The sequence below is a fragment of the Triturus cristatus genome, chromosome 3_2 (genome assembly GCF_964204655.1).
Source record: "Triturus cristatus chromosome 3_2, aTriCri1.1, whole genome shotgun sequence".
In the NCBI taxonomy this organism is placed as follows: Eukaryota; Metazoa; Chordata; class Amphibia; order Caudata; family Salamandridae; genus Triturus; species Triturus cristatus.
This window is the reverse complement of record NC_140584.1, coordinates 928,754,062-928,780,732: the sequence shown is the minus strand read 5'-3', so window position 1 is coordinate 928,780,732 and position 26,671 is coordinate 928,754,062. Positions and strand designations below refer to the sequence as shown.

At 44.7% G+C, this 26,671-nt stretch overlaps 1 protein-coding gene across 5 annotated transcripts in view; it reads left to right on the top strand.

Moving 5' to 3' along the window:
• The window catches only part of TUBD1 (tubulin delta 1), a 247,878-nt gene that overhangs the window by 106,012 nt on the left and 115,195 nt on the right, over positions 1-26,671 (top strand). For all 5 annotated transcript variants that reach the window (XM_085649409.1, XM_085649411.1, XM_085649410.1 and 2 more), the window contains one exon: positions 17,041-17,272. In XM_085649409.1, the coding sequence (XP_085505535.1) occupies positions 17,041-17,272 (232 nt within the window). The remainder of the gene's footprint in view (positions 1-17,040; positions 17,273-26,671) is intronic.

Sequence of the window (26,671 nt, the reverse complement as noted above, 5' to 3'; positions counted from 1 at the left end):
CCGCTCCCCCGCCTGGAATGCGCTCCCCCGCCCCCGCCAAGCGCGCGCGCCACGCTCCGCCGGGCTTGTCTTGTTTTATTAGGTAACTTGTTTTGAACATGCCCTTCCCGTGGATTTGTGGGCCGGAGGTACATTAAACTCGTAAACAACGGACTTCTCTGCCAAAGAACATCTTCCCACCTTTAATTCAGGCACAGAGGAACACCTTTCAGTGTATGTATGCATAAGGTAACTGCTTTTGATTTTTTAATTCATTCAAAGCGAAATGGGGGCTGACTGAACACTGATTTCCGAAACCAGCCATCCCCCTTTTGTTCTATGCTCTTTTTGCTTAGGATAACCTATATGTCGCACTGTCTCTCACTTTACTTATTTACGGTGACCCCGCGCCTGCCTCTGAGTCCGAGATGTTTAACGGCGGTAGCCTCGTGCTGCTTCAGGGAGAGGATGCGGCCTCATGGCCAGAGCTGCCGACTTTGGCTCTGAGGAGCCAGGTTCGAGCCTCGGTGTTGTTTCAGCATCGTGTGATTCTAGGCAAATCGCCTAATCTCCCGTGTCTAAAAAACTGAAGGTGTCCTTGAATACCGCAACTGGTGCCCATTTAAAGTACTCCAATACCTTCGGGTCGAGTTCGCGCTATATAAACGTTTCCATTTTATTAGGTAACTTGTTTTGAACATGCACTTCACGTGTATTTGTGGACCGGAGGTACATTAAACTCTTAAACAACGGACTCCTCTGCCAAAGAACATCTTCCCACCTTTAATTCAGGCTCAGAGGAACACCTTTCAGTGTCCCGCAGTACTGTATGCATAAGGTAACTGATTTTGATTTTTGAATTCATTCAAAGCGAAATGGGGGCTGACTGAACGCTGATTTCTGAAACCAGCCCGCCCCCTTTTGTTCTATGCTCTTTTTGCTTGGGATAATCTAAATGTTGCACTGTCTCTCACTTTACTAATTTACGGTGACCCCGCGCCTGCCTCTGAGGCCGAGACGTTTAACGGCGGTAGCCCCGTGCTGCTTCAGAGAGAGGATGCGGCCTGACGGCCAGAGCTGCTGACTTTGGCTCTGGGGAACCAGGTTCGAGCCTCGGTGTGGGTTCAGCATTGTGGGATTCTAGGCAAATCGCCTAATCTCCCGTGTCAAAAAAACTGAAGGTGTCCTTGAATAACGCAACTGGTGCCCATTTGAAGTGCTCCAATACCTTCGGGTCGAGTTCGCGCTATATAAATCTACAAGAAAACAAAAATCTATCAGATTCTTTCTTCCTTTGCCGTCGGCCATGACAGGCATGTTGTAAAAGTATGGCTTTAAGTTTTTTAGCTGCAAGTGCAGAGCAAGCCTTCTGTTTTGAAGTGTCGCCATGGCATAGGTTTCTGGACCTCGTTTAAGCGACGCTGTGGTGTTTTTTATTTTAAGACTCACTCAAATCGATGGAGATGTGTTGCGTCCCTGAGGGGGCAGGAAGGCGGTGAAGTAATTAACAGGGGAAATGCAGTCATAATTCACTTTTAGAGGGTATCCCACACTAGAACTATTTTATCTGACACCTGAACGTGCCATTGGTAACACGTGGTTTTCCGTATGTAAAATTCCTGCGCGTTCGCTGGACGGAAAGCGCTCGACTCCTTGTTGGCTACAGAAAGGTCTCAGGTCTCCTCAATGACTTGCATAGGCAGTGGCGGCTGGTAACATTTGAAAGTGGTAGGGCGTGAAAGTTGTGGCCAAGTGCTAGTCGCAAAACTTTTGAGAAAAAAAGAAAGGGCAAATGGAGCATTTAAGGCAAAATTGAGAGCAAGGTGGTTTATAAAGCAAATGTGAATCTGTAGACTTGAAAGAGTTAAACACATTTCAAAAGACCCCACATCAATCTGCATTAAATATCTTCAACAGTTACGTTTTTGTGGTGTGCAAATCATCTTTAGTAGCTGTAATGAGCTGTGAGCAAGTGAGTCCTGTGGTTCAGGTGCGGCGGGTAACAGAATGAACATGCACGTTCACGCCATCTCTGCACTAAGCTGGTTTTACGTCTGGCGTACTTTCACTCAATGGCTTTTAAGCGCTATAGTTATGCCTCAGTCCAGTGGTAGGGTTCTGATACATCGCTCTAGACTAGAATTGCATTGGCATCTGTAGCAGAGCAACATCCATGGAAAGAGGAGTCCAACGACTGCTATGATCAGATCTATTAAAAGTGCCAATTTTGAGATGTAGACAGTGTATTGAGAGGAAAACACATGCACAACCTCGTACAACTATGATATCTCTTAGTCGTTCGAAAACCCACTAAATCAGCTTTTTTAAACAGTAATTGAGCATGAGGTCGCTGCCAAAGACTTTCTCTTCACATCATGTAAGGCCTACTACTGCCTACTTAAAACAAGTTTTTACACCCCAGCCTGCCAACAATCCGTAATGCTATGCAGTACATACTTTGAACCGGTGTCCCTCCTGGATAATAAACAGCCAACAAGAACACGTAGAATACAGCACACCTGCTGCATTCTGATTATCCCCGAAATGAAATCGGAGCTGCGTAGACAAACTCTTCCACAGCCCACTCCCCCAGCTTCCAACATCCAATCAGGAGGCTTAAACAGCAGTACAAACATGAAGGGAGTCCTTTAGTTGTTGCCACCCACGTCACTTCGTGGATGTATGCCAGTCCTGCCCATTACCATTTATTTCAATGGGGCTCTGCTAAAAACGCCTGGGCCACACCATAAGCGCCCCATTTAAAAGTTAACCATTGCCGCTTCCTCCCGACACTCCCCTTATGCTGACATCACTCCTTGTGGGTGCCTCATGGGCGAGCGATAGCCCCCGCCCCGACCAGAACATGCGTACGAGGACTTGTCTTGCTCCTCAAATCTTTCCTTAAAAAAACAACAGAATCTGTGTTGCAATTAGCACGAAGCAGTGAGCACTTTATTTAAAGCTGCTCTATGGTGTACATTCTCTCTTTCCTCCCGGATGCTAGTAGGGCAACCCCCCTTTCGCCCGTTAAAAGCAGCCGCCGATTTCATAGTGCCTTTCGTTCTAAAATGTCTGTTTGCCCTCCCCACACCAACAATGTTGAAAGTTATGTCCATAGTTATTAGTGCCACTTAGCAAGGTTCTTCCAACTCCTTACATGGCTTAAAGAGTTAAAACTAGCATTACCACCGTAATTGGTTTACTTTGACTATTAATGATGGATCAACAACGCAGCACTAGAACTCTTTAAAGTTTCCCACTAGCATTGTCTGTCTGTCTTAAGTATGTATAGATAAAGGTAAAAAATAATGTTCAGGCCATTGGAAAACCAGCTAAGCAGCCATCATAAGGAAAGCTGATTCTTGGATCTTTTATGGGTGCAGCTGATTGCTGGGGTGGTCTAAAGCTGACTTTAAAGTTGGGTAACCAAGTTCAAGTCTGGCGGGAGCCTCAAACATCCTGTGATTCTGGGCAAATCATTTAATGCCCTGTGTCTACCAAAAAAAAGCATTTACAATGTAATAGGTCTCGCATTTACACAAGTTTAAGCTATTGGCACTGTAAATGACAATGCCTTTTATGTATGTTTAAAAACAAAAATAAAAGGCATTGTTATTTGCAATGTCAATAGCTGAAACTCGCGTAAATGCGAGACCAATTGCATTGCAAATGCTTGTTATCTTTTAGACCAACTGTTTAAGTAAAATGTTAAAACCTCTTAAAAAATGAAAAATGGTTGGTATGGGGAGAAAAACATGTTAAAGCCATTTCAGGCCTTGGGGGTCTATGGCCCTTTAATGGTGCCTGTTTTTGTCTTTGGTGAGGGCACGTGCAGCTAGGGGGGGGACACAGAAGGACTATTCTACAACCAAGAACTACTGAACCCACCAAACACGTTCCTCACAGGGCGTGCACTATTCTGCAAGCCCTTTGGCATCAAGAGAGAGCATCAGCAGAGACATAAAGTGTACATCAGAGAATTGATAAGCAGGGACAGCTCCTCACTTTGAGCGGAGGAGTGTAGCCCCACAGGCCAGAGCTGAAAAATAAAAATGGTAATAAGGTTTATTTATTACCATTTAAAATGCGCATGACTCTTTGGCCGACTGTCTTGTGATGGCCAGCCAGACATGCACATTTTAAACTTCTCTAACCCAGCTGTCTTAGATGGGGGTGAGAGAAAGCGTAGGCCTCCAGTGCTCTTGAGACTGCTTAGTGAGGCCACGCCAACCAATCCTGGTGCTGATCTCATGCTGGTGAGAGCAGTGCCAACATGGGTTAGGGGAGTTGGCTGGGTCCCGCGGAAGAGAGACAACCGGTGAAGGAGGACGCTGTGCCTCAAAGTAAGTGATATATATATATATATATATATATATATATATATATATATATATATCGGAAAATTACAACTCCCGCTATTTCCAACCTCCTCACGGCAGCGGCGAAGAAGGAGACACAGACCCCGCAGACAGATTGACATGAGTCAACATTGAAGCTCAAACACAGCTTTCTACCACAATGACTTAATGGCTCCAAAGGAACTTTTCTTCATTTGACCAAGTTGCAAAGTGACTTGCTAGGTTAAGAACTCATTATTTCGGAAAGGCTCGTTTAAGAAGCATTACAATTCTTGGAAGGCCTGGTATTCCCAGACGTTTGGATGACAAACGGCTTTTATGACCCAATATAAGCAAAACAATTTGCTCCCTAATATGTGCAATTGAACTGAAAGGCTTGCAATATTTTAGTCCTGTAGCTGAATGAGCTGAAATATTTGCCCAGACAGTATTACCGTGTGTACAGATGGAAAAGTAATGAACTAATACTATAAAAAAAATGTGCCGTATTATGCTGCATAATTTGCCTTTTCTTGATGCATAATAATTGGCTAGCTGGTCTGGCACACAAAAGCTTTGCCTGCATAGCTATCTTTTCATTGTTTTTTTTCAATTCATAGGAAATGCTGTATCATTGATAGATCTTGTTGTCCTAACATTTCTTCCTGAACATATTTGTATGTTCAGTACAGTGCAAATGTCCAGTTCCTGAGAGAGAATCCAGGCCAACTGCTCATTGCTTTTCCAACATGTGGTATACAAGTGAGAATTTAATTTTTGTACAATCTTAGACCAACCCAATGGGCACTGTTCTGTTAGGCAACTTTTAGTGATACTGTTAAGTCGGTGGTACACACTTTTCAGAGTTGCTTCTATTAATGCACATTTGCCTTTATAGTGCTGAGCACTCGCTTCCTCGCTTTGTTTTTTTTTGTTTAATCCAATGTAACTATTCAGCTGTATCCGAAAATGTATGGTGGAAAGCAGTCTTAATCTAACTCTTTACAACAGTTTCAACAGCATGATATAATGTGAACAACAGCTTGTATCTTTCTACACATGCTAACTCCATACAACAAATTACCTCTAGCACATGCTTGCAAGCTTCATAGCAAAAAAAGAGAATGTCCCCATTATTTTTAGGAGGTCCACCCTGTTTAAACTACTGTCAATTTTTTATCAAAGTGGTATCCACCCTAATTGCTTTACACAAGGTAGTTGTTTTCCCTGACTATTGATTGTACTGGTTTTAACAAATGTTTTCCAGCATCCGCAATTGGTTGGATTAATTGAGCGTCTGAGAATTCAATAAGACATCCAAGGTAGAGAAGTGATCTTACAAATAAGTAATTCGGATTTCTCTCCTCTGAAAGTTTGTTTCCTATAGGTATGCACTTGATTGGTCATCTCTGCATGATGTTAAATTCACCTACAGTTACTTACAGTAATTGCCCCTACGACCAGTGTTATATTTTGGTTGTAAGATAGCAGGGAACCAGGGGGCGCTAGGTGGCGCACGAGCAAGATGGCCGCACTGGAGTGAGGCTCCTGCAGCTCGGCGCACTTATCCTTTCATTTATCCTGCCCAGTTGGAACTAATCATAAAATAACCACTGCTGCGAGGTGCCTGTAGCCCCACGCACTGGCGATGTGAATTTGGGGCATACAGCAGGCTCTATTCAATCGCTGTCACCGGATCCTGATACCACTGCTGTGGGGGTCTGTTGAGCCCAGAGCTGCTGCTGGGCGAGGTGCATCACGCGAGCACCGCGGCGCCCACGAGGTGACTGGGCCCTGACTGATGCGGTTCGCACTCTCAGCACCTGGAGATATGCAGTGAGTGTGAGTAATCCACCCTAGGCGTGGACTGTCAAACACGCCTCTCTGACGAGGCCGTAGCTGCAGCAGTTATCCAACCCGCCTCCACCGTCCTCCATTAGTTCCCACGGCGCAGAGCGCGCCATAACTGTTACGGATCCCCGGGTGGCGAATATGCAATAAGCGGCACCACGCAGATCTGCTTCTCTGCACGGCATGCTGCGGTTGTGCTACTGCCGCGGTGCCTATTCCGCGATCGCGGTGCATGTGGCGCTGGAGTCTGCGGGGCATTGGGAGCCTCACCTACCGGCTACGGGGGTTATTGTAGTGGCCATTACCATGCGCATTCTGGACCCGAGTGCTGCTACTGTGCTGCAATATGACTGGCGATGGCCCCACAGCCTGAGTGACACACATACAGTGCTTCAGGACTCCCTCCTGGGGCCCTGTACAAATGCCTAATGACGTGTTGCCCGGACTACTGTGACACTGTCCCTGGTGTGGAAAGGCCCCATTCTAGCATCAGCCACTAACAAAGAGCCTTGCAGTGGTTACAGCCTACTCCTCACTTACTATATTTGGAGGCACTTTTCCCACGCTGATCCTTGTGGTACCGCACTGCTCAGATAGTTCAATTCTTCCTGGATAGGGGGATCTCCCCCCTGGCGCTGGTGGCACAAACCTGCTACAACACACGTGGTGGTGCCCGGTGCAGTGTTGACGCTGCACACTTGGCGTGTATGTGGCAGACTGACCCCCCCACAAATATGTAAGCGGACCTGGTACTAGCTTCTGTTTTTAGTACCGGTACAAACTGTGGGCAACTTGAGCTCCTTGTTCCCTGTTGAGGAAGACCACAAGAGGCGAACCCACCGACGGTCGCTGTGTACACAGCTGCAACATACTGAAAATAGAGAAAACCGATGCAAAACAGCCACGGCTGACGTTCGAAGCAAAGAAAAGCGCCCGATTGCACCAGGAAGAGTCTGAAGGGAACAGCGGCGAACCCGCTGTAGGGATGTCTCCATCGCCAGATGACGATATGAAAGCCATTCTCCTAGAGGTCAGGCAAGGACTCACTGCCATTGCGGATAAAATGGAAGCCATGAACACGCGAATGGATGCCGTAGTTCACAAACTAGATAGCCATGAAGAGCGCATTAAAGAAACAGAGCGCCGTATCTCTGACACTGAAGACACAAGGTCACATATCCAGACGAATGTGGCGCAAATTGACAAACTCCTGAAAATCATTGCAGCGAAAAACGAAGATATTGAGGCGAGAAGCAGATGTAACAACATACGCATCCTTGGCATCCCGGAAAGTACAAACACTGGCAAAATGGAAGAGTATGTAGAAAGACTTGCTGGCCACAATTGGTGCTGAATCCCTCTCGTCCCACTTCATTGTCGAACGTGCACATCGGTCGTTGGGAACCCGGCCGCCACCTGCGAGCACGCCAAGAGCCATCATTGCTCGGCTCCTAAATTATCGGGACCGAGATGTTGCCCTCCGAGTGGCCCGTAAAAAACGACAATCTTAATTTTGAGGGCAATACGTTCACTATATATCCAGACTTCACAGTGGCTGTGCAGGAGGAGCGGCGCAAATTCCTCCCTTCCAAACAAAAGCTACATCAAGCCCAAATAGACTATGCGCTATTATACCCGGCCCGTCTGAGAATTATTCACCAAGGCAAGCAGACTTTCTTCACTAAACCACAACAAGTGGATGAATTCTTAAAACACTTTAAACGCCAGAATGCAACCTCTGCCTCGCCGGTCGCTTCATCCAGATCAGCATCACCGACTACAGAGTAATTCGTCACCTGCGGCAAGTGGACCACATCTGATGCGATGTTCAGGATATTGCGGTGACATGCCACCTCAGGAATGCTGAACTGTGTGTCTACCGGTGTGGGGCCCTCACCCCTGCAAACCAGATGAGTGATAAACTGGGCCAATGAGACCACTCGCACCGAGCACCCTCAGGACTCTTAGAGGTCGTCGTTACCATCCCACTGACTCTTAGAGGGTGAGGTGTGTACGTGCCTGCACCTAGGAGATCCCCCTCGAGGGTGCTCCCCCCTTGAGTTTTGCTGCACAGTTGCTTGCAGCCTGTTTTGGAAGTACTTGGGTGGGGGGGAGGAGAAGATATGTCTGGCATATTTGGGATGCTTCAGTGGGTGGGGGGGGGGGGTGGGGGTTCCTTTTTGAGTTCTTTACCATGTGTATGACACACTATGACAGTCAGAAATGTGGTTGCTTTCCTATTCTCTCTACAAACCTCACAGGCTCACAGTGTTTCCTATTGCATACCAACAGGGAAAATGGCTAACCTGACACCTCACCAGAAATTGCAGATCATCACTTGGAATGTTTGGGGGTTAGGTGATCCAGGGAAACGCCGCCAGATACTGGCATATTTAGACCGACACCAGATCCATGTTGCCCTGCTCCAAGAAACACACATTAATTCCCGACACACCACCACTTTCGCACACAAATGGGCTGACCACAGGATATTCTCATTGTTCTCTTCTGCCAGTGGGACGGCCATACTTATTAAAACACTAACCCCTTTTGCCCTGGCTGGGACATTACTAGATCACCATGGGAGATATTGCCTTGCATGGGGACGTTTGGGTATGGAATCGGTTACTTTGGTATGTTGCTATGGCCCTAATGTCGACACCCCTGATTTTTTTACCACGCTGTGGGGCAAGATCGAAGAGATTGGCTCTACACACATAATATGGGTGGGGGATTTCAATGTCCAACCCAGCACTGCATCATTATAATAGATCGCATGAAGTCCTACAGGGCATAATGGCGGATAACAGATTACTTGACGCCTGGCGTCACATCCACCCTCATATGATGGAAGGCAAACGTTTTACTGCACATGCTGCGTCTTGGGCCCGCTTAGATTATTGTCTACTCTCCCGTGGCCTAGGCCCATCGATAACAAATATCATGCATTTAGCTAGAATATACTCCGATCACTCCCCTGTTAAACTTACACCTGTCCCCCCGAGTTATGGCATTCCTCGCAGTAGCTGGAGATTGCAACCTTTAACACTGCTTGATACGGTGTTCCATATCGAGTTGGGAGAAACAGGGGTTCAGTGGACAGCGCTGAAACAATTTGGGAGACATTCAAGGTCACAATTCGGGGATTCTGCATCTCGAAAAGTTCAGGGGTACTCCGATATACAGGGTACACTACGGAGACTAGAGACTGAGCTCAAGACACTGGAGACATGTCTCTCTGCAGGTGGTGACAGCTGTGCTCAGCATGAATTCTGTGATAAAATCTCAGAGTACACTGCCACTGCTGATCGTGAGACGAAGTTTAGGGGTAAATACTGGGTGGCCCGACGATACAGAGATGGCGAGCGGCCTGGGAAGGCCTTGTCTGAGACTATACGAAGACCCCGCTTTTCTATCTATGTCTTGGAGATTTTTGGCCCTGGGGATGTAGTTTATCGTGACACTGCTGATATACTCACTACATTCACCACACACTACTCCTCGTTAATCACTTCACATAGGTGAGACCACTATCTGGGGGGGGTGGCGCTGGGTTGGCCTGGAGACTCACAAAGGGAATTCCGGTGCCCTCCCTTTGAACTCGATGATATACGGGAAGCTATAATGCAAATGAAGTCCAGCAAAGCCCCTGGCTTGGACTGGCTACCCATTTGTAATGACAAACTTTAGATCTCCCCTGGACCAAGGAATGTACCGTCACTTTCCCAGGGAGAGAATATCAGTTCCAAACTTATGGAATATAACATATACACAGCACTTCCTAAGGTGGGCAAACTTTCAACACTCCCCCAAAGGCAAGGCAAGAAAACAATATATACACAGACTTTGCAGATCACTTGCCAGGATTAGACCAACTTCCTATAACACAATTACCTGCTAGAAGGGAATTCACCCATCCTTCTACAACAGAATACTTGGCCAAGAAGAGTCCACACCTCCTGCTACAAGACAAATTGGTATATCTGGGATGTATCTATTAGTAAACAGCACCACACAGTAAGCCAAATGCACCTGACATAGCAGACTCTAACATATCAATAGTATGAGTGCTGGAAGAAATCTTGGGACCAATATACATGATAGCACCCTATTGAAATGCATTAAAGTGAATGGCAGGTTAAGGGTCACAAAAATGAGAACGCATAAATGGTAATAATAGATTTTAGTCACAAAATGTATCATTTGTTGATGGTACCATATTTATGTTAAGAATAGTGGTGTGTTCTAAGGGGATTTTACATTTTGACAAAGCCGTCTGCTGGGATTTCATAAATGAAGGAAAACTGTTTTCTCATGATTTTCCCATGAAGGTTATGGAAGGTGCTCCAGAAGCTAAAATGCAGAGTATATTTTTAGCCATACGAGAATGAAGTCTGACATTCTGAGTAAATCATGTACTTCTAACAGTAGCAGCCTGTAAGTTGATCCCTTTGTGTTCTACTGGAGCCACCCCCCCTCCCCAGAGTATTCTAAAGAACAACTACAGCGTTACTTATGATAGAAATATGGCACAGTTGAAGCCATGTTGACTGAATCAAACTGGTAGAACTTAAAACATTTGATTTAGTAAGGAACAAACCGAGGGGTTTCAGTTTGTCATAGATATTATGGTTAGTGCTGTAGAAAGAAAAATTCTGACACATTTTAAGTGAGTTCTCGAATATCTTCCTCTTTTATTTCATTAAAACATCTGGCATGCAGACCGAAACATACACTTTTAACACCAGTAGCAGATTGCCAGTTAACTCCCTGGTGATCAGCAGCTTTACTATAGTGTTCTAATAAGCAATTAGAGTGCTGACAGTCTGAATTCATGCCAAAAGTGTGGCACATCTGAACGGTACCTTGATAGAATGGAAGTAGAAAACTGATAGCATTTTCTACAGAGGATACTGCAGTAAATGAGGAAATTAGGGAGCTACATAACAGATACGTCTCCCAAGATGGCCACAAGTGAAAAAAAGAGCTCAAACATAGCACACATATCACCCAAGTGTATCAGAAGTATAGCCCAATGCCAGAAGTTTGCAAAACACTTATTTTTGTTTTGTTGAAGTTTTGGAGTACATTACATGAGCATTACTCAAGGACACATTCATTTTGTTTTTTAGGCATGGAGAGATTGAGTGATTTGACCAGTATGTTGAGCTGACACCAAAACTCAAACCTGGTTCCCCAGTTGCAAAGTCTGCAGCTCTGGCCTTAACGCCACATCCTCTCCCTTAAGTGTAACAAATAATCAAGTGATCAACTATATAAAAAAACAAAGATAGCAAATTATTTAAAAATGCTTTGTCACTTTTTGAGAATTCAGAAAATATGTCCTCATTTTAGTTGTTTAGGGCACTAACTATACTTTCTCTGGGAATAAGACTCTGTCATGGAGAAGAGTGCAGAGGCAATAAGTTGACCACGCTGGGCAGGCGGGGGTCGGGGGCAGTGGGAAGCACAACAGACCATAGAGGGCAGAGGAAAGGGGGGCAAGGGCAGCAAACCAATCATGCAGTACAGGCAAAAGAGGCTGTGGCAAGATGAAAGACCACGCAATGCCCGTAAGGCAGGTGTGCCAAACACGCAATCCCAGAAAACGCATGTTCTTTTTGCCAAACAGTCCTTGGAAAAAATCTGGTATTCCAGGAGTTGCTCCCATCGCATCTTTGTTATATATGTACCACCGTAGTTAAGTCAAAGTTAAGCCAAAATGAGTCGTCTTCTGAGAATCGGGAGACAAATTAAAATAGACCACACTACAATTACCTGAAACTGCATGTGGGAGGACGTGATAGAACTTTCAACTTTTGAAAACTGTACTTGATAGTGGCACACAGAAATTGTATATGTTTTATGTTGTATGGGGCAATCAAAGTTGTTTCTGATCAATTGCACAGTGATAAACAAAAGAGTTAGCTGGTGAACAACATTAAAACTTGTCACAAGAAGAAAGCTTTGCCCTTTCTGACACTTCCCTGAAGCCGGCTTTCTAGCCAAGGGGAGGTGGATATAAAGTAACAATCTTGTGAATGGAGGGATCTATCACCAAACTGGTTGTATCTTGTAGGAATAACCAACTGGTCACTGTATGAGGCAGACCCTAGGATTCCAGCTGTGCAGGCATTCAAAATAAGAATCTAAACACAGATTTTATTTTAGACAGACTACTAGATATGACACTTTATTCTTTGCGAGCAGCCTATTTTCTCACACCAGTAAGATGTGTGGGTCAGCAAAGCTCTGCTTACTGTCCCTTTAGTGTAACAACCATGTTGGGGGCATTTGTGACTGTCTAATATTATGCAGAACTTGGTGGTAACTAAGTAGGAATAAGACCGCAGCTTACTCTGTCAAATGAAACCAATGAGAGGAAATCAACAAACCTTCCACAACAGTCTAATTCAATAACAGGGAACCCAGTTGGCCAGGCCAAGTAATAAGTCACTAAGGAGTTTACTGAAGCAGACAGTATCTGGAAGAGGGCGGAGCTGAAGTAATTACTCCTAGGAAGGTGCGAACTCGAAGAACTGCAATTTTCTCAAGTCAGTACAGACCAATATACTCAAGGAGCTATACCAGCCACAAACCTAGGTCTTTTGGTCAGAGGTGGAAGGGGGCAGGCAAAATAACTGTAGCATTTGGCCACCCACTAAGCATGACTACGTCAGGCAAAATAACTCATTTATCTTCTGTAAAGAGAAGTCTACAGTGTCTATTCATTAGTGATCTGGTGAGCAAGCAGTTTTAAATCATTAGATTTATGTATCTTTGCTGAGCGTTTTGAATATGTGAAAGATGAGCCTCTAATTACAAACTTGCACAAAACTACTCTAAGACATGGCCACCTTCTAGGTTCACTTTTTTTTCCCAGATAGAAGAGTCAAAGTAAAAAAAAGTGATAGAGAATGTGAACTGAAGAAAAGAAATAAATACCCGAAACATTAAAACTTGTTTAAAATCTCACTAGATGTTAAATGTTAACCCAGAAGTTGAAGCATGCAGGTATATGCAGGTGAGTGCGTGGTGATGCAGGCAAGGTACGAGTTTCTTTACACACCTTCTGTTGTGGTTTTAAGACATTTCTGTATATGATCTTGTTTAACGCTGTTGTACTTTATATTGATAGCAACAGTTGCCAGGTACTGACCAGTTCCTTACAAGAGGCAAAGGCTAAAGGGGAGTTGTCAAAGATACCCTGGAGTCTACTACGGACAATACCAGACTTCGCAAGATAGTAAATAGCCACAGACTCTGAGAGAAACAGACATGTTATTTTCAGGGAACTCTAAATGCATATCCTCAGGTACAAGGCAACGGGCCTTTACATGTATCAAAAAGTGTTTTGGGCCCAATGCATTTAAGTGACTGCCTTCTAAAAAAAATTGCTTTCTTGCAAATTATTAGATATGATCCCGATTGACTTAGGATTTTTTGTTTTTTTATTTGGCCCACGTGTTTTTGTCAAAAACTGTTGATTTTTACAATTTGTTTTTGAAGCAGGATTATGTAATTTAATGAGCACTGTCAATAAAGATTTGATTCAAATTTGCCATTTTCCATGGATTTTATAGGCAGCAAGTAAGCCTAAATTCAAACACCACACAGTCATTTTTGAAAGGATCAAAAACATACAGCCCAACATACATGCCTGATCAAAAACTTTAAGAATAATTTACACCTTTTAGGCATTGTACATTTACGCACGTATTCACTGCTGCTGTGTAAGAATACAACAAGACTATACTGGTGACATGGTTTGAAATTCTAACTGGAGCACTGCCTTAACTGCCCCTGCGGATTGCCACCCCGTTTACCTGTTTCCTTAAGTGCTGAGCCGATCTGTGAAGCGTATGGTGGCTAGCAGCGAGACCTTTGGCGGCGGAGACAGTATGTGGAGCAGGAGTGTGGTTAGCAGCAGCGGCCCGCTCTCTTTGCCTCTCAACCCTCTGTTCAGCACTCCGCTCCTTCCCTGGTGTGACTTCTTTACTTTTGTGTTTCTGAGCAGATTCTTTTTCCCTTCGTGATTTGCTGTACCCAATAAACACTGAAAAGAAAGCGAGAAAACTGTGTTAAAGAAATGCATTGAGAGGTTACAATTAGAGAAAATAGGTCTACAAGATTCGACTAAAACAAATCCGACATTGGCTGCACCAACCACTGAATATGAAACACTTACTCATGTAGCAAAATGGAGAGCCACGACACAAAATCCGAATGAATACTAACACAAGCACACAGAGTTTACGAAGGAATGTTTAAACAAACCAGCATTGGTTGCGAGGAATGCAAAGATGGGGGCTGCAGCGGGATTGAGAGGCGGAGGCGCGCGCGTGCCGGCTAACACGCGAGTGGTGCGCGCGCAGCAGCGCCCAAAGTGAAAGTAATTGCACGTTCACGCAAGCGTGAACGCAAGCATTAGGCCAGCAAATGCCGGTGGGAAGCACTTTTAAATCCCACTTACAAAAGTCGAGCAACAGCGCATGCGCTGCTGTAGGATCGACCTAAAAATGGTGGTGCTTCCGCAACTACTGTATCTATTTTTAAATTTCTCATACCACCTGGGACACTGCGGTCAGAAATGATCAGACTAGTATGGGGGGGCAAGCAGCCGTGTCTACAATGGAATATACTCACTAAGCCCTACGTGCAGGGAGGCTTTAATATTTCGAGCTTTATTACACATGCGCGCAGGCCCATTACGCTTATTACTGGTTCCATCCCCCCAGGTACATGCCACAGGTCGCGGTGGAGTAGTGGCTGACCGATCCCATCCCTCTTGATGGCGTGCTCTGCGCTGCCACTCGTCCGCGAGCCACGGCGCACACCATGATTACATGTACGATCGATGTCTGGAATCGTATCTTGACTCTCCTTCAGTACCCCATGCTGTACTCACTGCTGCTCCCACTTTCATACCATCCCCACATGCAACTGCTCCAAGAAAAGGGGTTTCTTAAGCTCCGTGAGCGAACCAAAATTGCAACATGGGGGGATCTCTACCACAACGGGACGTTCCGGTCGTCGGGCTAACTCTTCCATGAGATGCAGCCCTCTTCTCTGGACATATTTCTCAATTTGTGTGGCTTCGTCAAGGCGTGCGGTCTATCACCCCGCAGTTTCATCAGGAACCCCCCAGTTTTGCTCCCTTGCATCTGATGCTGCAAGCTACCTCTCCGGGACACTTGGTCTCCACGCTTCATCACACCGTACACACTCAGCAGGTGGAGTCTCCCTGCCCCTTCCGGGCACATTGGAACTCAGAGTTAGGTTACGAGCTGACGGATGAACACTGGACATACTGTTGCTTACAAACGGAGCAAATATCTGCCAGCGGTAGATTGCGTATCACACACTTAAAGTTTTTACAACGCTTATACTACATCCCAGTTAAAATGTATAGATGTAGATTAAAAGACTCAGATCGTTGTGAGAGATGTGGCATTCTGGGAGCTGACCTTATTCATTTAGCCTGGGACTGTCCGCGGGTGAATGAATATTGGGTTCAGGTCTTTGATGCCATGGAACAGATGACAGCAATCTCCTTAGAGCGCACTCCCTTGATCGCTTTGTTAGGTTACACCAAACTCATCCCAAAATCATACCGCCGATATCTCGCCACTGCTCTGTTGCTGGCCAAACGTTGAGTGGCTTGTAGATGGGGTAGGGGACGTGCGCCAAAATTCAAAGAGTGGCTTAATGACTTACTATACTGCCAGGAACAATTGATTAACTATGCCGAAACACTTCCCCGGGCATCACGGCCTAAGGATATATCGGGCCCTCTTAAAAGTTATCTTCTAGCGCATCCCCCAGATACCCCGACTGACACTCTGGAGGTAGCGGTGCCATAGTGGTGTTCACATTAAGAGGGTATGGGGTGTGCGTGGGCATATGGCGGACTTCCCACTTCATCTTGCCTCCCTCCATGACAAGCTCAGTGATCTGTCGCATTGTATAATACTCCAGTACTGTGATGTTAGGCCCTATCGTGCTGATAGTTTCTTCAATTCATGTGTAATTATTGCCAAGATCACTGTTATTTTTTATTGCTGTAAGACCTGCTTCGATGTGCCATGAGCAGTAAGAGAACAAGGACGCTATCTTGGATTTAACAATCACCTCCCAATACTGCAAATTGTTTATTTTCTGAGAGACTGAGGCATTATCTATATTCCTCAATACTGTCTGTTATTGTACGTTTATGATTGTAATGTACTAATTCATTGACTAAAAACCAATAAACACAATTAAAAAAAAGATAGCAGGGAACCAATATGAGCATCGTTACTTGCCTGGATATGTCCACTTAGAATGCATCATGATGTTGCTACCTCTAGCGCCACAATCCTCTGCTGGATTACTGAACTGGATGGCCAATCCAAGGCTTCCACATTTAGTTTATTGCCCATGAATTTCACTTTGTTGGTGTCGTGGAATTACTCCGCTCCTATGGGGTCCTAGATTAGTGGGTGTGTGTTCAGACAGTCTTTATTTCTCCATTGTGAGGAAAATCAAAGCTAATGGTAATCCAGAACCCAATAGAAGTAGCAATGAAACTTCTTGGAAGGTTTCATAATCTCTTCCATAGCTGGTGATAGAACGGGCTACCCTGCTTTGTAAAGCGCTAATATATATATTTGATCCTCATTACTATGCTAGGCTGTCCTGCTACTAGAAAATTATTGATTTCCTTCTACTTAGCAGCCAGATGAACATCCGCCATCAGATAGCCAAAGAAAAGTCTTGGAACACTGATTATTTCCAAGTATGCAACATAGAAAGGAAACCTGTTGTCATTGTAACGCAGTTTAATTTTTGCCAGTTCAGCACACTCACCACTTCTCTTTTCCTTGTTTTTTAGGTTATTGTCCAGAACTACAATGCTATTCTTACTCTCTCTCACCTGTACCAGTCCTCTGACGCTCTCCTCATTCATGAAAATGATATTGTCCACAAGATTTGTGCTCAACTTATGAATATCAAACAGATCTCCTTCAGGGATGTAAATAAAGTGATTGCACATCAACTGGGGAGTGTGCTCCAGCCCGCGTGTTCCTCCGAAGTGACCACACAGTACAGCAGAAATCCTCTAGGTATTCCCTACATCTTAGTCATATGACTTGTCTTATATTGCTTCAAAAGATGTTTTTGTGTATAAGAACTTTATGCTAATGTGGCTTTTTCCCCTTTACTGAAAAGATTCAAAGACCTTGTAGCAGGAACTAAAATTTGTAGAATGGCCTAATAGCTTCCAAAATATTTATTTGTGTACATATATTTTGCTTTCTGCTGTCTCTCTTCTGCCTTTTGTATAGCTGTAATAAACCAGCATTACTGCTAACCAGCCAAATGACACTCCATGTATGAAGCATACAAAGATGAAAGGATGAACCTCCCCTTGTGGGATTTGAAATTTTGATCTTCGTGTTGCATGCAGCTCTCAATAGTAAATGCTTAACTAACCGAGCCATTTTAGTGATTAAGTCCCCCTCGACAGTGATCTGCCCAATAAAAGCTCCTGTAATCTTTCTTCTAGACATGCACTTTTGTAAATATTACCAGTATATGGCCTGATTTTTAGTTTTTCTTGTGAAATAGTGTTTGAGTTGTTAATTGGAGAAAAAGGCAACCCAGGTTCTTATCTGACCTTCCTCATTTATTTAAAGAGCGAGATCCTCGGCAAATAATTCAGCTTCCTATGTCTGTTTGTCTTCAATCCATGAATTAGAGCGCTGAGAAGAAATTGACAGTCCACATTAGGTGCTGTTCTAAAAACTGAATATTTACCTATAATTACAAGTACAGCATAAAACTTGAGGATGCAAGTTGAGTTACAATTATATTTTATTACCCGCAATATCATCGAAGAGCATAACTTCTGAGCCATGGTGTGCTAACATAATTTTCTAGATTGCACTTAGATGAGCACAGTTACTTTTGCACTCTTCTTGTATTACATCACTATGTGAAGCGAATCATTCTGACCATTATGAACTATTTCAGTTTTGTTCGTCTTTCAGGATGTATTAATGCAGCACTGTTTGGCCAGGTGAAAGGATTTGGCTTCCCCAGTTACAAATTTGCTGTTTCATGAGTGGGTTTAATTACTGGTTCTGTTTTTCTCCACTTTAACAGTATAAAAGAGGAATAAACGTACTAATCTTACTCCAAGTATACCCTTTAATAACGGTCCTCCGGCACTTGCTGAAATTGATTTATTAGGGGGAAAAAATATTTCTGTTGACAGAGGTCTTGTTTTGTGCAGTATCATGGAGAACTGAATTGATGAGGATACAGGAGGCTGGTAATCTCCAAAGCACCGTCCAAAAAGGGAATGCTTGTGTTGAACGGAAAGGTATCGTTTTAGTGGAAAATGGCCTTCCAATGTGGCCTACCTAATATGCGGGAAAGCACATTTGTGTAATGCATCCTGGATAAGGGATCCATCAGAAAGGCCAAGTATATTGCTTGGCCTACAATCAATATTGATAAGTGACATAAAAAAGAAAGTAATATAAGATAATAAGAGTAATACCGGTTCTCCCATTTTTACGTTTGTAAGACATATATGAAACACATAACAAAGGGCCAGATATTGGAAACGTTTTAGAAATCTGAAACCCTATGCTTAATTAGTGGGTTTGCAGCCATTAAAAAGGTTTTCCATATGCACCAAACCCCTTTTATCTATATCTAAAATGGATCTGCGATTAGCTACCAAATTGAATTTTGGAAGGGGCACGTTGGGGGTGCCCCTTCTGAATTCAGATTCAGTTCCGAAATTTCAGTGGTGTGCAACCATAATTACTGTTGCAGACCATTAAAAGTTATAGACTCCAAAGTTGGGGTGGTAACTCGTGTGCATTTTTCTAAAAGTTTCAGGGTCAGTAGGCAGTGGTCTAGAGCAGCAGAGCAAACTCTCAGTGAAACAAACAAAAAATAAAGCTTTTTTTGTTGCTACGATAAAAGCAGACCAGTTTTCTTTAAGGAAAACAGGCTGCATTAAAAACAAATAAATATATATATACACACAATCACAGTCACTGTGGTCTTCATTGGTCCCTTGGAGACCACCATCCCTGTGATTGTGGGCAATTTCACTGAGTTGGCCTTTGTGCCCTAACTTATCAATATTAATAGGGTAAGCCAGATTGCAACCCACTCTGAATCAGAATTTTGTGAACTGACCTTTTAGTAGATATGCAAGTTTGCTAATTTCTACACTATTCGCAATGATGCATCTGACTCAAATTTTCATAAATAGTAAGAAATGTGTACATGGTGAAGGCAGTAGGGATGCTGTACATGCATCTTCCATAAACTGGTATCAGTCTATACTTAAGTTGTAAAATTGTTCGTAATGTACATTTTATGTTCCATATAAACAAGTCTTTCTACAGATGCCTCTATTAAGTGTCTCTTCACCTATTCCTGGTAGAGATTGGAAGAGGACACACACCCACACATTTTCATGGCATGCTTCACCATTGGTGTTATCTCCCCATCAAAGTTGTGAAATACCATCTTGATGGACTCAACCAGTACTGGGAGTTCCAAATAAATGTGTCTGGATAGAATCAGAGATCCAGTAAACTAAAGATAGCTTAGGGCATACATCCATAGTTATATGTGGTCTTGCTGCCAGCATCCTGCCCGGAGTAAGCGTCCAGGCTAATATCTGGCTGGTGAGGCACGCAGCCTTTGAAGAGCGGGAAGAGCTGTGAGAATGCCAGAGGGCTGACATGTTCTCAGTGCAAACTTACCTCAAGGTGGCCAGCCCACCAGTACAGTCTCCTTTGTCCCCAATTTGCTCTCTGGAGGGTCCAGCATGGGAAACACCCTTGGCACCACCGTGATTCTGCTGTTTCTCCTTCCCAGAAACTTCTAATGAAGATTTCTGGGATAGTTATTCTTCCCAATCCAATATTGCCTTCACAACATTCAAGTCTATTGAGAATTCCCATTCCAACATGGGAATCCAGATTGCGTTGAGGTAATTTATTGTTTTAGGCTTGTATAAGGAAATGCCTCTGTCCACTCTTTGCTTGGCAACACTTCCAGTTTTCCTGTTGTAGTGTTCCAGCACTCTTGTCTGTCTCTTGGACTTTCCTGGCACTGACTTCTCCAACCTTTTTCCTTTGTTGCTACTTTCAGTCTCTCCAGTGCTCCTGCTTCCTCTTTTGGGCTTTCTCCAGTCCCCGTCCATCTTCTGGTGCTTTCACTGCCTTCGCCCTCAGCCGTAGGCCATCCTTGAAGTTCAAGTCACCTTGGAAATTTTTCCTCCATTTTTGCTCATGCTCTTGCAGGTGTCTGTAGCAACATTGCTACTGGAATGGGTCGCCCATATCTCTGGCAGACAAGGACTGTGAAGACTCCGATTTCTGGTTAAGGCTGCAGCCAACGACTTTCTATTAGGCATTAGATCTGTGACAGTTATAAATATTTCTGACTGGTAGTCCTGTTGGGCATCAGCTCGGCTCTGGAGCCGCTATTGCAGCTTTTCACTTGCTTCCTTAGTCAACTGATAAAGAAAATGCCATCTTATGTTATAGAAACACTCCTAATCCTAGAGGGAATCTCATACGACCCCAAGTCAGAAATACTTAAAACAATGGATGTGGAGGCCTTGTACACTAGTATCCTCCAGGAGGAATGACTCGGGGGGGGGGGGGGGGGGGTTTAGAACAACTATTCACATATCTGGAATGGGACTCCATTACACCAAGGGACTTTGTACTGATTGTGCACAGATGGCCCTCAGCAGAAATTATTTTCAATTTGAACAAGAGGTCTTCCTACTGACTCCTGAGGCTTCTACGGTCAGCATGTATGCTCCTGCATTGTTTGTCTGTATGTCAATGACTTTGAGATGACGTGTACTGAACCATTCAAATCCATTAACTGCCATTATCTGAGTTTGAAAGCAATATATAGCAATATATATATCATGATCTAAAAGGGCAGCAAGATGCAGGCTGAGGAGTTCACCAACTGGCTTAACCACAGAAATTATTACTTGGACTTCACGGTAACAATGAATAGAAAAGAGCAAGCTTTCTTGGATCCACAGATCACCGCACACCAACAATCAATGACATACAAAGTATAATATAAATCAACTGATCGAAACAATTAACGGAGGTATGGTAGTTTTCACCGAAGATCGTTGAGGGGAAATACAGCTCTAGCATAGTTTATACGAAATTAAAGAACTCGATATTTTTTTTGGTTTTTAACGTAGTGTACCTGCTGTAGCACTGGGAGTGAAGAGTCAGTTCAAACTCTGTTAAAACGAGCACCTAAAAACAGTAAGGAGTTCTTTATTTTATTAAGGTGGGGAGGGCATATCTATTGCATAGGTTAAAAACATTGGCATTTATAATGCCAATAGCTCCAACTCCATCAAATGCTAGACCTATTGCGTTTCCAATGCTTGTTTCAGAAAGTACACAGTTTTCACAAAAAGCTGTTTTGTTTTTTAATAAAATGTATTTTGACTGCAGATATCAACAGACAAAGCTGGTGTTTTTTTCTTTTTTTTTTTAAACTTTATTTTTTCAGTTTTTCACAAGACAAAAACATCGCATGTAAGCATGTGCAGAAAGCGAGGACACCGGAAATAGCTATATATCAATAGTTCCAGTTGAAGTATCATACATTCATGAATTTGTGAGCATATTTCAGCACAAGTACGAGACAGTATCCACAACCCCCGTATAAGCATAGCAGTGAATGTAACAGTCATAACAATTGCGAGACAGAAGCTGGGCATGCATGGGTCAGCTAAGAACTGAAGCATCAGTGGTCGGACATGTCTACAGGTTAGATAATAGTGGAATGCGTGGTAACATTGGAGGTGTGTGGTGGAGAGGGAAGCTTCAGACAAAATGACCCCCGCGGGAGCCAGTTATAGTGTGTATGTCCAGCGCGGGTCAAAGTTTAGTCTGTGCTAGGCGACACATGATCAACCGGGTTCGCCCCAGGATGTGTGAGCAGGTAATTCGTGAGGGGGCTCCATATATCTCTAGGTCGTGATTTCCGCGGCAATAATTCAGCATAATGAGACAGTTGTTCTTGACAATACAACAGATCAGACATCCAATCCTTAAACTTGCCGTTCCCTACCTCTGCCCCAGCGGCAAGCAACCCGCCTCTTTGCCATTAATAGGCCTAGGGAGACAAATTTATGTTGTGGCTTGGGGATATGTTTGGTATATCCCAACAAGGCAAAGAGAGGGGTTTTGTCAATAGTTAGTGCCGTCATCTGTTCTATGGCTGTCAGGACTTGTCCCCATTAATCATGTACCCCCGGGCAGTCCCAGGCCAAATGCAAGAAATCCGCTCCCGCACCTGTCACAATGGTCCGAATCCCTGAGTTTAAACCAAAACAACTTGGCAGGGGTATAATATAGGCGATGGAGGAATTTGTAGTGCATAATTTGTAACCTACTGCTAGCTGAGATTTGTTCGATCTGTAGGCAACAGTATGACCATTGGTCGTCTGACATTGTATAACCAAGTTCTGAATCCCAGTGCATGCGTGCAGGGCAGGAGGATCTTATCCGCTGATTGTGGATAGTGTGGTATAGCATGGAGACCAGTCGATTTGGGGAGGTGGCGCCCAACATCAAGTGTAGAGGAGTGAGGCAGGGGGGTTCCTTCGGGAACTCCGGAGTGTTTGATCGTACGCCCTGCTGAAGCCGCACATAGAGAAAGATATGTAGGGAGGTTGGCTAATGGCCTCGGAAAAAGAGGTCAGAGGTGCGAAATTTACCAGCCTGGTACAGATCACCCCATGTACTGACATGCAGGCGTTCCGCAAGTCTTCTGAAAGCTGTCTCTTGCAGCAGCGGCATGTCGGGGTGGTACATGAGAGGAAGTGAAGGGGAATATAGCATGGAGCTCTGCATGATAGTATTTATGCTATTCCAGGCCATGATCGTGTACGTGAGTGTAGTGGAGTCTTTGTCCCGTAGGTTTGCAGCCATGTGAAGGGCACCTTCAATGGGTATGGGGTCGGCCAACCAATGTTCTGCCGCGACTTGTGGCATGTATAGTAGATAGTATAATTCAAAATCGGGGACGTCGAAGCCTCCTTGCACATAAGGTCTTGTGAGAATGTTCCATTGCAACCGTGGTCACTTGCCCCCCCAAACCCTCCCCCACACACACACCAATCTAATCATTTCAGTTTGTAGCGTTCGAAAGAAGTAACCCCCTGGATGATAGGGAATGTTTAACAATAAATAAAGTAATTGTGGGAGAACAACTATTTTAATTAGGGACGCTCGCCCCGCCGAGGACAATGGTAATGCATTCCAACGGGTGACGCAGTCCTTGATGCGCTCGATTGTTGTTCCATATTTAAGCCGCATCAATTCGTCTCTGTCTCGTGAAATGCGAATCCCTAAGTATCTCAAATCAGTGGCACACCATTCTAGCTTGAAGACTAGGGGGAACTTTTGGTTGATGTGGTGAGAGGGAAAAGGTTTGATTTCTGCCAATTAATATGTACACCGGATAACTGGCCAAATACTATGAATTCTCGTAAAATGGGATTCAGATTCTCCCATGGGTTTCGGATGTATAAGGTGATATCGTCTGCATAAAGAGACACAAGAATCTGTCTTAGATTACATCAGAGTGCCCCGTGTTGATGGTGCTGCCGAAGTATTTCCGCTAAGGGTTCTACCGCTAGGGCAAAGAGTAGGGGCGAAAGTGGGCAGCCCTGTCTTGTGCCTCTGGTAATTTCGAAGGGCGGGGAGATGTGGCCATTGATAAGAACTCTGGCCATGGGTTGATGGTAGAGGAGTAGTATCCATGACAGAAACAACAGGGGGAACCTATTTGCATCATTACCGCTAATATATAGTCCCATTCGACTGAGTCGAATGCCTTAGTGGCATCAAGGAATACCGCGGCCAAGGGGAGGTTCTGGTGCTACATTGTGTAGGACTGTGAAGAGGGTCCTCAAATTATGAGTGGTAGATCTGCCAGGTATAAAACCTGACTGATCGGGAAGGACCAACTTATCCATGAGAAGACTGGGCCTATTAGCTATAAGTTTGTCACAGTTAAGCTGGGACAAGGGTCTATACGAATCGCAATTGGTTGGGGATTTTCCTGGCTTGAGTAGAGATGTTATTAGTGCTTCCCTCATAGATGGGGGAGCGTCCTAGATTCCAGAGATGCTTCATAAAGTTCGCGCAGGATGGGGGCTAGTTGGTCTATATATGTCTTGTAAAACTCAATCGGTATGCTATCCATTCCCGCTGCTTTCCCTGACTGTGTGTGTATTATAGCCTCGCGCACCTCCTCTAATACGAAAGGGGCGCATAAGAATTTCCGCTGTGCATCACCCAGCCAACTCAATGCCACGTCGCCAAGGTACTCTTCGAGGTCAAGTGTACCAGTTCTAGTGGTAGTGTAAATTCGAAGAATAATGCTCAGTAAAGATGTTGAGAATGTCTGCATCCGGCCCTTGTATTTCCAGGACGTAATTGGAGAAACGGGGCTTACGTATAGACTCGGTGAGTGCTTTCCCAGAGCACTCCCCCTCCACATATCTTCTAGCTATCCAGTATTTGCTATCGCTATGTTAACGTGGTGTCTATCCAGGTAGGCTATTACCTGGCGCTTTTTTCGTGGATCTCACAACCCACGAACATTCCATGTGATGATGTTCAGTTTCCCAACAGAAGCCGTGTCAGCCATGAGGCCGTAGAGTAACTGAAATGCGGTTCAATAGTTGTTCAATGTGCGTGACTGTTAATAAAGAGCAGTTGACCAGTTTGTCCTGCTCTGTTGCCAACCTGCCATAACTGAAAGAAAAAAAAAAACCCTTGCCCACCCCCTCCCACTGAAGCAACCCCAACTTGCCAGTAGTACAGTCCCTCCCTACCTCCCAACAACCCAACATTAATATAAAACTTGCTGCAAAAATGATGCAGCGGTGCACAGTGGGGGATTGCCCGTGAGAGGGAACCCCTAGGTGCCAGCACGAGTACCTCTCGCCATCAGGGACCATGATGGATGGTAGAGATGATCCCAGAGAGGGCAGAGGGTGCCCGGCGGTTCAGTGTAGTGAAGTCCCATACTGGCATCCGTTGATGTCATATAGATCAAATTGGGGTTTTGGACGATGCATGAAGCAAGTGCAATTGACCAGCCGTTCAATTCGACTCACCACCCTTCGTCGGTTTCACAGGAGCAATTGGTCAGCATTCAGCGTAAGGCAGAATCCGCGGTAGGCGAATCATGGTTATGGTTGGTACGTTTTAGCTGTTTTAGAAATTCGTCCACTTGCTGTGGCTTAGTAAAAAAGCGCTGCTTGCCTTGGTGAGTAATTCGAAGGCGTGCTGGATATAGTAATGCATGGACTATTTGGGGTTGTCGTAATTTATTTTTTTGCGGGTGTAAATTTTCGTCTCTCTTCTTGCACCGTCGCCGTAAAATCGGGATATATGGAAAATGTGATGCCATCAAAGGTCAATTGTTGTTTGCGTTTTGCCACTTGGAGTGCAATGTCCCGGTCCCTGTAATTTAGGAGCCTTTCAATTATAGGCCGAGGTGTGCTTCCAGGCGGCCGACGAGGGCCCAGAGTGCGGTGCAGGCACTCAACGATAAACTGAGACGAGAAGGATTCTGCGCCTATGAACGATAACAATCATTTTTCAATGTACCATTTTTCCGACGTTGGTAGTTTCTGGAATGCCCAGGACGCGAATGTTATTGCACCTACTTCTCGCTTCCAAATCCTCGTTTTTGGCAGCTATGAGTTTTAACAGTTTGTCCATTTGTGCGACTTGTGCTGCGACCTGCAAAGCGATGTCCTCAGTCTCCGATATGCGGCGCTCCCCTCTTTAATGCGCTCCTCATGATCCTCGAGTTTATGGACAATAGCATCCATTCGTGTTGACATACTATCTACTTTATCGGCTATGGTAGCAATACCTTGCCTAACCTCTTGGAGTATAGTTTTCATGTCTTCAGACTGCACGGTGGAAGGATCTTGGGCAGGTCCCCGCCCCCCCCCAGCCGTGTCTTGCTCATCTTGCTGTGTGCAAGTGTTTTTTTGGGCCTCAAAATTGAGCCGTGGTTGTCTTGCATCAGGCTTCCCCATTGTGTAGCTCGACAATATCGTTGGTGCGGGGCTTGGAAAAGCGGCGGAATTGCCTGTCGCGCTCGCTGGGGAAATTGAGGGAGGAAGAGCAAACGAGTATGGCGCCGTGAGTCTACTGTTCCCTTCAAAGTCCATGCGTCTAAGGGGCCTGGTGTTACACTGCAGTAACTGTGGGCAAAGCGCTGTGTGTAGTGGACTGCAGAGCATCACACTCCAGCGTGCATTGGGTGCTTCACATACATGGAGTGCGTGTACACTTGGCTGCAGTTGGAGAGTATGGTCTTTGTCATCCGCAGGCACAGGGAACACCAGTGCTGGGAACTCGATTCTCCCTAGTGCTACTGAGGCCAAGGCGCTGGCAATGTAACAG